Raw genomic sequence first — 12427 nt, 5'->3', positions numbered from 1 at the left:
TTATTTACAAAGTAGAAAGTTAATATATATCATTACATTTTTTTTAAACGCAAATAAGAGTATAAAAGTTTTTTCGTAGAAAATTTTCAATTCATAGTTTTTAAGTACGATAAATGTATAAGCATACACTTCATTTTCTTTTTAAAAATAGCTTATAAATTGAATACAAAAAATTTTTTACAACATAATTATAATTAATTGAAATACGTTTAAATTGTACATGTTAAAAAAAAAAAAAAAAAAAAAAAAAAAATAGTTGAATAAATTATTGCTAATCTTATAAAATTCTAGGTTAAATTCAACTTCGTAGCGTATAAATTATGTTTGATTATTTCAACGTATAATGAATTTTTCATAAATTTAAATTAATCATTAAAAGTAAATAAATAAAATAATATGTATATTTTGCGTGTTAAATCTAGATGCGCGCAGTTAAATGACTTACTGGCCCTGTAAACAATTTAACACATTTGTACGTTATCAGCATCAGGTCAAGGCAGCTTGTTTTGCAATTTTTAGCTAATCTGAAAGTAATAAATCATTAAACATGTAAATAAGCTATTCGAAAAAGAACAAGATATTTTTTAAATAATTAACTATTTCATTGAATTAAAAGCTGTGAAATATAATTACCTAGTTAAGCATTTGATTCTCCTCGATGTGCGGCAGCAAAAACAAAAAAATTTTTTTTTCCAATGTTCACTGCGTTCAGTCCTTTGTATCTCTTTTGGGTGCAAAAGTCGGAAAACCCGTTGACTACCTATGTGCGACGGTCCGAAAAATATCGTAAAAACAGAGGCAGCAGGAAACGACGTATATGTAAGTCATCAACGGGTTTTGATAATAACGCAAAAAGTAGAGGTAGGCGCAGCATCTGATTAGTTCGAGAACGTTGGCGAATTTCGAACGATCGAAAAGCAAACCGATCGTCGTCAAGGCGCACACGTTGTTGATGACCATAGCTCCGGGTAAAAAGTTGTACGGATCCTGCGAAAATCAAGCCCACACATTTTTGAACAAGTTTTACTTACCACCAAATTTTTTTTGCCAACCACTTACTACTTTTTCATCGTAAAGCTCTGTGTGTTTGTAAAGAACGAGACAAAAGTGCAATACTACGTAGCAGCTCTGCCACGTTGGTATCGATGGATCATATTTATTCCGCGATGTCACCTAAAGTTTGAAAAAAACAAACAAGCAAAAATTGGTTAAAGAAATAGATTGATTGAAAAAATAATCGTTATTTTCTGGAATAAAAAAAAAAAAAAAAAAAAAAAAAAACAACAACAACATTTCGAATAATCAGAAACACGTTTCCGATTGTAATAATTTTGATTCAACGAAACCGGTTTATTTATATTTTTCGTTTGACTATAATCAAGCTACTGACAAGATCATCAAGCGTAGCCGAGAGATACTACACACCGATAACTGCCAACATAAACCTGACGTTTGCAATTACGATTAATAAATTGTCGTCATTATGGCTTGCTTGTCTTTTTTTTGTTTTTTTTTTTTCTCATACACTTTGTAAACTGATGATCGCGCGCACTTCGATTCAATTTTCACGTGATAAACCAGTCAACTAATTTTTCACACCGTTATTTCCTCTCTCACGGGCATTTAAACTGATAAAGAAAAAAAAATATAGTATCACGCCGATAACGATCGTTCATCAAAACGAAGGAAAATGAGAGGTCGAACGACATCCTCGACACCGCAAGCCAGACCGGCACTTCCTATTCGTTATCGGATCCTCCCCGGCAAAACAAACAAACAGACTCGCGGATGGTACACCAAAGACGTAATCATAAACTTACACACACACGCAACGCGCGTCGCTCGGCCTCCCGATAATCGAAAAACAATTTAATACGCACTGCTCATCTTTCTTTTATCGGAAAAGACCTCTAGTCCGTGCATATTTGCAGAACCCAAGGCGAGAGCGCTTTATGGAGAAAAGATGCAAAAATAAGCCTGCGTGCGATGCACCGTTGCAATTAAATGTGTACACATAAGAGGAAAAAAAAAAAAAAAAAAAAAAAAAAGGTCCAAGGCCGGTGCACGTATCGCGTATCGGAGAAAAACCGATATCTAATACGGCTAAGGCAAAGTGCTCTCGCGTGTATGTACGTATGTATGATGTATTAATATTGTAAATCGTGTGGTGGACTTACGTTCACTTTGAACTCGTCGAGGCCGAGTCTCGGCAATCCGGGCCGCCAGCTCGGGCCCTTCCAGTACACGGCCAGTCGGTCTCTCAGGTTTCCCATGCTCAAGCTACGCCCGACCATCGACGCCGCATAGAAAACCTGAAATCCCACGCCCCGTGGGGCTGCATCAGGGGAAACTCGAGACCGACTCGGCTCCAAGCCGACCACGAAAAATCCAGCCCCGAATTTCAGAGAGATAAGCATTCCGATCATCGGCATGTGCAACGCAAGCGCGAGGATTACCATCGGAAAGGTAAAACTATCGTTTGTTTTTTGCGCGAGCTCGAAAAGCGAGGCGTGTAATCAGCGAGTGCGTTTATCATCTCGCGAAAATCTCGGCAAAGTTTCATCATCTGTCTCGCGTTAATCCCTAGCTGTCCGCAGGCGAGGGATAAGGGCACGCGTGTGTGTTTACCAACCTGGAGAAACAGAGGATTGTACGTCTGCGGGCTGACGACGAGGCCGTAGATGATCCCCTCCTTGGGCCGTTCCTCGGCAAAGGTCCCGAAGATCCGGTCCCATATTATCAGCACCCCGCCGTAGTTCGTGTCGAGGCAGTACAGGTTGCACCCTGCGGTTCAAATGCAAAGAATTCATTGTCGCGGTGGCCATCGGGCGCCTGGTAAATTATTCACGAGACTGTCACTCTCGATTGTATTTGCATGCACGTATATGTATATGCTGCGGCATATCGGTGTAATGCGGAAAGATGCCGGTCAATATTTGAATGTACCGGTGCACGTGAGGTGATTGTTGCGGTAGAAACGAAGAGAAAAAAAAAAATACGTTAGCGCGGATGAATCGGCACTTTTACGTAAGGAAGATTCACTCGCTTTTGTTTTGAAATTTCCAGTGTGTCCATTTACTGTTTTGTCGTCGAGAAATCGGTAAAAAAATCGGCACTCGATTGTTGCCGAAATTACACTCGGTGACACGAGACGATCGATGAAAATGAAAAAAAAAAAATTACCTGAAAAATCGATAGTTTAAATGAATCCATAAGTACCATGATGAACGCGGTGGTGATTCGGGGTGTTGAAGATCCACTCGAGTGGGCCGAGGTCGTTGATGACGGTCGTGTGGATCCAGAGCTGATAAATCAAGTTGAATTGGTGGTGAGCGACGAAATGCGACGGTGGAATTAACAAGGCCAATGGTAAATAAAACATCTGCAAACACGCAAGATAAACCGAACGTCAGACGCTTCGGCGCATCGCTTATTTGATCCCCAAGACCATCAGTGTTGGCGATTTCATTTAACGACTTTGTACATATGTGTATTGGTGACTTCCAACCGAGAGAGAAAAGAGAGGTATACGAAAAAAAAAAAAAAAAAATGAAACGTTCGTCAATCGATTGATAATATACACATGTTTTGTTTTTTTCGGACGACACAGCAGGAGTCACTCAATCGTTTAGCAATATATCCGCTCAAATTAAAAGTAGTCGCGTCTGTAGGTCACCTTATACAGAAAAAAAAAAAAAAAGAACATCATCAATAATACATGCAACAAAGGTAACTCGTAAGAGGAAGCGTATCTATGCAGATGTAATACAGAGTCTCGGCGTTACCAAAGACCGCACCGTTACGCTCGACCCCCCGTGCAGTCGTCAAGTTTACGGGTAATCGAAACGCGAGTAGGAATTTAAAAAAAAAAAAAGGGTTAGAAAAAAGAAAACGAATCAGAGTAAGATCGGCTTCCCTCTCGCGATATCGAATGTACACGCGTATAAGTGTATACACTGACGTGTGTCAGGTCGGCATATCGGACACGCGAGCCGATCCGAGCGCGTAGTCTAGTGACACTTACGAAGCTGCACCACTGTTGCAAGACCGACTGGCGCAGTCCGACCACAAGATTGAATTCCTCGCTGCTGTGATGGACCTGGTGATGGGCCCACAGGAAGAGCACCTCTGAGCGGAAAGACAAGCGTTACACTTATGATTTTATGTGATGGTACGGTACATTGTGTATAATGGAACAAGAGTAAGATGAGAAAAAAATCTGCCGATTGCAGATAAGGGATGAAATGGGAAAGTTATTATTTTTAACGGTTGAGATTATTGTTTTAGTAGTAAAAATTGCAGTTCGAATAGTAAAAATTATGATTAGAACAATAAAAATTACCATGCTGGAACAAAAAACCTTAAAAAGATCGCTTAGTAAATTTTCCTTTCCCGCATTGAAATTTTTACTGTTAAAAATAATAACTTTTTCTTTTTTTGCCAGCTTGTATCCGATTTATTGTGCGGAATGGTAATTTTAGCTGGGAATTTCTCTATAATTTTTATTATTATTTTTTTTTTTCACAGTGTATGATTTTAAAGAGGTGTATAAGTGACGAGTAAAATTTACCATGATTAGCTCGATGCACCCAGTAATAGCAGAAATCAACACCGATCGCCGTCACGTACCACGTCCAGGGTGAGTCCCAGGGTAAATTCCAGAGGCGGAATCTCTCGTATATGTAAATGTATGCGTAGTACTCGGCTCCTCGAAATAAAATTCTAAGAGAAGCATCAATTAAGATTTATTACTATCGTTTTGTTTGTTCCCTATTAATTTTCTTTTTGGGCACAACTGATATACCAGAGCAATAAGTATAACCACCACTTATGATGACATGTGAATCGATTATCTTACAAATTTACATCCAATTGGGCTGAAATTTGATTTGTAGCTTCATTTTCATGCCACACAACCTAACATTTTCAAATTACGCAGGTTAAAAAATCATTTTATTTTTTGGGTACATCTCAAAAAGTAAAAGAGTTGCTTATCCGATGTCAAAAAGGGAGTTGTAGATTTTATGGAAATAAATTTTTGAAGTATTTTTTATACATTTTTTCAGAACCATCTTAATTCTTAAAAAATCGAAGAAATTACTGTAAAGAATAAAAAAACGAAAATCATTATTATTACGATATATCTTTTATCTTTTTCATATTTTCATTCAAACGGGTGAATGATAAAAAAAAAAAAAATTTAGATCTCATCAAAATACAACTTTTTTTGTGTTGTAAAATTTTATTGAAATTATAGTCCTGATGGTCTATAGTAAGGCATTAAAAATTTTTTTTAAATTAAAAAAGAAATTGCCGATCATACTTAGTTTAAAGTTGACATTATACGACAAAGTTATGGGTACAAAATTTGTGGATCTTGAAAAAAATTCTAATTTTTTAGTGTTTTGATGTATTATTTAATGACTTGTTTCATGCTCTAAAAATAAAAAAATTAAAATTTCAGTATGAAAAAATCGGTTCTTTTTCTACAACTTTTTTTAAAATTTATGTGTGATTGAAAGAAATTTTCGATTTGTTCTACGTTATCATATATTCACGTTTATATTTAAATAACAATAATTTTGAAAACCCGCTAAAAACCGACGTATTCGTGCTAATTAGTAAATTAAATTAAATTAAAATATAATAAAATAAAAAATTATTTTCCATTCAAACGAATATGGTTGTACTTTTAGCTCTAATAAAAAGTGGAGCAATCGGGCCTTTGGTGCATTAATTTAGCTGCTTCTTTTTCCCAATTATCAAAGTCGACTCGAGTAGTACGTCCTTTACAGAGTTGACGGACAGCTTTTGACGGAGAAAAAAAAGTCTCTCTCATTGAAAAATATTTCTGAAAATTTATGCGGATTATGTAAGTTGACGTTTGTCTGGAATCCACCGAAGGCAGGTAAACGTCAGTTAAATCCGATAGTCAGGAAAAATTATCATTGTTATGAAATGAACGAGCGATCAAAGACACGCGAGAGATTAGATTACGATCATTTTGTAATAAACGCACTCCTAGATGTAATAATTACCATCTGACGTTTGCGATAAGGGGATTGTAGGTTTATGGATTTTCTGATTAATCCAAACCGTACGAAATTCGATCAAGGTTATTTTGTAACGCAAACAAAAACGATCATACAAACAAATGTACAATAGAGATACAGCGTAGTGTTACCTACGCTTACCGTCCAGTTTCTTGTAGGATCCAATGCGATACGGAACTCACGTGGTCGTTCAGCCGAAACGTGCCACCCTTTTTCGCGTAGAGTATCGCGTTTTCCAATGCGATGAGGACGAAAAACGGCAACCATACCTTTACAATGAAACACAGTTTTGGTACAATCTGGAAAGAAAAAAAAAAATAATAATAATAATAATACTCTTACCTGGAGCTGATAGTCGGGCACGTCCTCGTGCCTCTCGAACGTCGTCTCGTAAGGGTTGACGATGTACAATAGCATGCTGGCGGGCTTCATACTGCCCAAGAGCTCGCCGTAGCCCTCGTACTTTGTCACGTTCATTATGCCTGTGTCTTTGCATGTACAGTGGACACAGGTTGTTCAAGACTCCCTTGTGCTGGACTGAATCTGTAAAATGTTTGTGATTTTTTTTCAAAGGAAAACGATGACAAAGGAATCGAAGGAGATTTTTTTCAGCAAAACTTTTGTTTTTCAACGCGATAGTCGGTACTTTAGCTTCGAATACGATTGCACCGAAACGATCTACTGTTGCAAGATAACATCAATGCGTTATTTGTTTCTTCCACGTATTTTTCGTTAAAAAACATTTTACGTAAGATTCATTTGCAGCTCTCGTATGTATACTTGATAGCAATACCATTTAGCAACGTAACAAAGTTGGTTTGCACGTTTTTTTTTCTTTTTTCTTTTCTTTCCATTAGGATGTAGAAATATATGGGTCGTTACACAGAAAACGGAATATCCCGAAGGCCAGGATGAACAAGACTAAAAAGAAATTTTTTATTTTACTAATAATTTTCTTACATTATTTGAGACTAAAACGAACCACGATTTTCAGGGTGCCGCCAAAAAAAGTTGGCTTTTAGTTTTTATTTTGGGGACACTGACTTTACTAATTCGCGTACTTGTAGATCCAGCTTATAGGAATGGAAAAATCGGAAAAAATTTCTGCAAAACATTGAATTTCCGTAGAGTACCCAACATCCAAATTGGAATGTCCAAATTCAAATGCGTGCATTTGTGTGAGCATTTTCTATTAAAATGTTAAATTTTTCAAATTTCGGTCCAACAGCATCCAAGTATTGGATACAATTTTTTTTGGTTCCTTAAAATGCGTGAAAATGTTGTTTACGTTGATAACTTTGAGACACTATATGCGGCGAGTGAGACACGAGCCCCTAATACTAATTTAGCCCCTTTTTTGCATTTAAAATTAAAGGACTACTTTTTGATGATTTGAATTCGGTTGTTCCCTCAGTAGAAAACATCCGTTGATTATTTAAAAAGTTTTCAGATCGGTACCTGTTTCCACGACGTTGTAATCATCTGGAACCTGAAATATGCCGTTTTCGATAGAATGACCCACACATACGTGCGCAGATGATTAAAAAAATCGTTTGCAAAAACGTCGCACCATATGATATACTGTTGCACAAGTCAACGAACGATTTTGGGTTAATAATCTCGTACCCGTCGAATTATTCAATGAAATTCTTTCTGCATTAACCAAAAATCGAAAATCGGCAAGAATCAATTAATTTTTTTTTCCAACAGCAATTACAATAAAAGAAACGTTTACATGTACAAGTTCTCTGGTTTTTGTTTTACTCCGTTTAAGGGGTTTTTATAACCGCCATCACCGCCGTTTAATAAGAAAAAAAAAAAAAAAAAAAAAAAAAAAATTTGTCACCCACAGCTGCGCCCTAATTAATGATAAAATATTGGATTATTTCAAACCTTGTATTTTCCAGATAAAAATAGTTAGAAACCTTAGTTGCCGTACGTGGCGTGCTCTTGAGTAAAATACAATTATTGATTTTCACTTTGGCTTACCGCATGCATAATTACGACAGGCAAACTGATAGCAGTTTAGAAACTGTACGTTACGTCGGCTACAATGGAATTTTAATTTTTAAAGTAATACTTTTTATTTTTTTACCGAATAAACAAAATTTTTAGTCTTTAAAAAAAAAAAAAAAAAAAAAATTGTTGACATCGTCTGTTTCCAGAACCAGAATAACCGGACCAAGTAAAAATATATTTCTACCCAAATAGTGACTCGTTCCCCTTGAAGTAAACAGAATATTTTTGTTTTCAACCAACATAAACAAATACCTGTTGCTTCCTTGCAAAGGTAGATTTTTAATGGCCGTAAAATTCCGTATCGAGATAAAAGTTGTAAATATGTTTTCTAAACTTGTAAATTTAGAATCGAAATACACTACTCTGGCTAAAATGTGTGCGTGCATGTTAGTAGTTAGTCATAACAAAGCTTTCTTTTTTACATTATAATCACTGCTGGGAAAAAAAAGATTCGGGTTTTTTCGTCTTGTTTATTTTTACTTCAGTTTTTATTGATTTTTTAAATAAAATAGTTTTTAGTTATTTATAATAAAAAATCAAAAAGATCACGAGCTTTCCTGCAATGAAACGTATTGATGATTAATCGGCATCGAAAACAATGACTTCATTGTACCATAGAGTAGACGAAATCAAGCGAATATTGTATGATCAATTTATTATTTTGATCGAAGCGACAAATGTCATGAAAAGACGTTTAGCAATTAAAAAATAAACAACAGGGGCTAGGAAGCTTTGTGGCGATGAATTGGCCACAATAACGCACAAACGCGCGATGTTTATTACTCGTAAGAGGATGTAAACAAACCAACGATTATTTGTTAATTTCTTTTTTATCTCACCTCAAGTACGCAATAAACCACGTTAATATATAGCTGTAAAGGTATGCGACGTAATATTGAAAAATACAAGCTGATAAAAAAAAAAAAAAAAAACGGTTTTACGTACCACAACAGTTTAACGTCAGAACCAAATTTGTCGGTTCCACTCCTTCGACTGGCGGTTGATGTATTACAAGCAAAGTTGACGTGCTCGTAGAAACGCAAAAAAAAAAAAAAAAAAAAAGTCGCAAAAGCTCCTATCCACCATTCGCGAAAATAACTCCGCTCCAATTTTCCTCCTCCACCGTACAACTTAGATGATAGCTTGGTTGAACCGTTGTGCGAGTCAAAAGCGTTCCTATTAGCGTCCGTTGCCTCTTGCACTTGAACGCCGCACTCGATGCACTTGCAGCGCTTTTATTTATCCCCTCCTATGCTCGTATCAGCTGTACTTTTTGCACTCAAAAATCCCCGACGGCAAACCCATGTCCCCAAAACTATTCGAAACTGATTTCTTATTTCAAATCATCTTTCGAACCCAATGTTTGTATCAAGAGCGCGATCGCGTGCGAAATTCGGCCGCGGCGTTGGGGGCAGCGGGTAAACCTGCACATCGGCGGGCGAGAAGAAGCACGAGAGACTCGGCTTATACTCGCCGCATGTGTGTTTTATAAAGCCCCTCGGGGTGGGGCTGTATACGTGTGTACGTGCATGCGCCTCTCCTCTCGCATTATATAAGCCAACGAAGACACGACGCTATTAAGAGTGTGCGATGCATTTGTGCTGCAGCAAAACATTATATAGGTACAAGAGAGACTTTCCGCGGTGGTGGATGGTGGGTGGTGCTCTCGTGAATCGGCGACGCATCGCTTTATTAGCCGAAGACGGAGAGGGGCTTGTACACGCACATATATATAATATATATACTTGTACTCATGTCGCGTAGTGCAGCTGATACGTGCATTACGCATATAATACCCATATCTCATACAAGAGTGACTTCCTCCCGACCCTTCTTCTGTCGCGACTCTTCTTGTTTTTTTTTTTTTTTTTTTTCGTTTTCCTTTTATTGAGATGTGAGTCGCGATTCAAGTTTTAATATACATATGTACGCCGTGAAGATCGAGATAAGAGTATATCTAGTACACGTTTCGCTTTGCACGGGTACATTTGCACAAGGGGATGGGAAATGGTTTTTATTTTCAAACCAGTAATTCTTATCGATGAAAAAAAAAATATATAAATATATATATATTTATTTTCAAATATTTTTTATCAATGCCGATCGTAAATATTATTTTTGACGTGTGAGCACAGTAGTATAGGCCACATGAAAAATGGAGCACAAAGTATAGGTATACGCGGCATCGCGAAGAAACACTTTAACGATATGGCGTGCACGTAATATATACTCTCGCTAATTGAGGACAATAAATTACCACCTGCCGTGGCTGTAATTTTTGTTCGCTGACCTGTTATTTGGAGACTGCAGGCACATTTTTTTTGATCCCACAAAAATCTTATTATTTTTTTTTGTTTGTTTCATAGTAATAAATTGCTGATAGGTGTTTTTGCGCTTTTATAACGAGCAACGGTGCAATGCTGTACGCGATTGTTTTAGGGTACATTGATTGTTCCGACACGATCCCGTGCTGATTGCAGGGAGCTTGCAAGTTGAGCTTTTTGTAGTAGTTCCGCTCGTGGTGGTTGTTTAAAAAATTGCACGAAACGGAGGTGCTGGTCGGGCTTAATCGCCGTGCGGTGGAATTTTCATATCACAGTAGTAATATACGTGCTTTATGACTCGTCTCTACCTCGAGTCTGACACGAGGTTATTATTGTTTTTTTTTTTTTTTTTTTTTAACTCAAAAATCAGACGGGTGGATGATTAAATTGCGGTGATTAGGAATCAATCAGGAACGATGATACGGCGAACTTGGCCAGACGAGCGATGCTTTTTTTTTCTCGACAAATTGCCTCGTTACGCGAGTCGCGAATCTCGTTTGGTGTGATAAACACCGGTTTAATCATTTTTTTAAAAACTTGTATCACTTGAATAGTGTCACAGATAATAGTTGGGCTTTTATATGCACTCGATTGACGTTGACAGTTTCAATTGTTTGAATTAATTTTTCCACGTAAAGGGATAAAAGAGTTCACTCGATAAAACACCCCGTTAGTGTATATCATTGTCTTGATGGATGACTAAGGGAAGTCAATGTGATGCTTGACTATATAATGTACCCGACAGACTAAGATGTAATTTTTTTTTTTTTTTTTTTCTTTTCAACTCAACCGTACCTTATAACCGTGGGTAAATTTTTTGTAAGTAATTTCGTGAATATAGAAATATAACATGTTGTCGGATAAACATTTATGATTTTCATCAATAAAATATAAATGGAGTGCAAATCAATTGTCATTTCCTCTCGATAATTTTAGACAATCGAGGTAAGCTACTGGTAATCAAAAATTGTGGGGACAAAGTGCGCAAAGCCACGCGTACTGTACAAGTATAAATTACGTAAGTAGTGTTACACAAGGAATTTGCTTTACGTTACACACTGCATGTCCTTTTTTTCTCAACGAACGAAAAATAAGCTATCATGATTTCAAGAGTTGTATCGTTTTATCACCCTAGTTTGATTATCATCCGTAAGTGTAAACAAGAAAAAAAACTTTTGTTGTATTTTTTTTTTTTTTTTTTTTCAGTTACAAATATCCAACCATACTAATCTCACTGATAGTAGAACAATCATCAAAAAAATGTATTTACTTTGCAGCGTCTCCGTAGTTTGTTCTAGAAAATTTGAGTAAGTAAGGATTATTATAAAATATGATAAAAAGAAAAAAAACACATGCACAAGTTCATCGGCATTTTCATGAAAAACAAATTATTTGCATATTATTGTACAACGTGACTAATGGGAAAAGTCGTGGTCACCTTTCATAACAAATGTCATGCGTCGTTTTGGATTTTTGAAAAATTCGAAAAACTTTACTTCTTTGCTTCCAGAAATGGCGAATAAAAAAATCGAAAGCACGCAGATACCTACAAAAAATGCGAGCTTTTAAATAAGATGTATTGTTGATGTTAGCTATCGTACATTTTTTTTTTTTAAGTTAAAAGCAGCAGAAGTGACATTTTCATCAATTTATATTCAACTTTGTGTCATCGAATTTTAAAAAAAATTCCACATCTGCTGATTGAATTTCTTATTTTAGAAACAAATTTCGATGGAATATACGACAAAATACGCCAGCTAAGCTTTTAAAAAGGACCAGTAGAGCAAAAAGAAGAAATTAAATTGGAATCAGTCAGAGCTGAAATTATTAAAATTATTGCAAAAAAAGTTTTTTTTAAATTCAATTTCAAAGCAATTATCTACGTATAATATGTTACATACTTTATGTAAAAGTGACGACATACACGCAAAAAAGAAAACGCAAACGGGGCCACAACTGCGCGCGTCAACAACAGCACCCAAGACTCTTTGTATACAACGCTTAACTTTTTTTTATTTTATTTTTTTCTTC

General features: G+C 36.3%; 1 protein-coding gene across 1 annotated transcript; it reads right to left on the bottom strand.

The window, feature by feature from the left end:
• Window positions 1-318: 318 nt before the first annotated feature.
• On the bottom strand, window positions 319-6530 carry LOC149373514 (alkylglycerol monooxygenase). The gene is made up of 10 exons (XM_089596741.1): window positions 6396-6530; window positions 6195-6322; window positions 4571-4722; window positions 4025-4128; window positions 3220-3382; window positions 2633-2784; window positions 2178-2312; window positions 1060-1173; window positions 634-987; window positions 319-524 (listed from the first exon to the last, which is right to left on the bottom strand). The coding sequence occupies exons 1-9, from the start codon at window positions 6528-6530 to the stop codon at window positions 757-759; spliced, it is 1314 nt and encodes a 437-aa protein (XP_089452867.1). The 3' UTR covers window positions 319-524; window positions 634-756.
• Window positions 6531-12427: the final 5897 nt, after the last annotated feature.

Source organism: Copidosoma floridanum, unplaced genomic scaffold, assembly GCF_036245765.1.
Source record: "Copidosoma floridanum isolate Cflo_tuat_1 unplaced genomic scaffold, Cflo_Japanese_pri ptg000030l, whole genome shotgun sequence".
Classification (NCBI taxonomy): Eukaryota; Metazoa; Arthropoda; class Insecta; order Hymenoptera; family Encyrtidae; genus Copidosoma; species Copidosoma floridanum.
Note: the sequence above shows the minus strand (reverse complement) of the source record. Positions and strands in the feature narration are given on the sequence as shown.

Bases quoted from the DNA above. Each gene is read 5' to 3' on its own strand.
- LOC149373514 (XM_089596741.1), bottom strand. From the start codon at position 6,530: ATGAACGTGACAAAGTACGAGGGCTACGGCGAGCTCTTGGGCAGTATG. The intron at 2,785-3,219 runs GTACTTATGGAT...TTTGAACCGCAG, and splicing joins TCACCACCGCGTTCATCATG to GGTGCAACCTGTACTGCCTC. The intron at 2,313-2,632 runs GTTGGTAAACAC...GTGGGATTTCAG, and splicing joins ACAATCCTCTGTTTCTCCAG to GTTTTCTATGCGGCGTCGAT.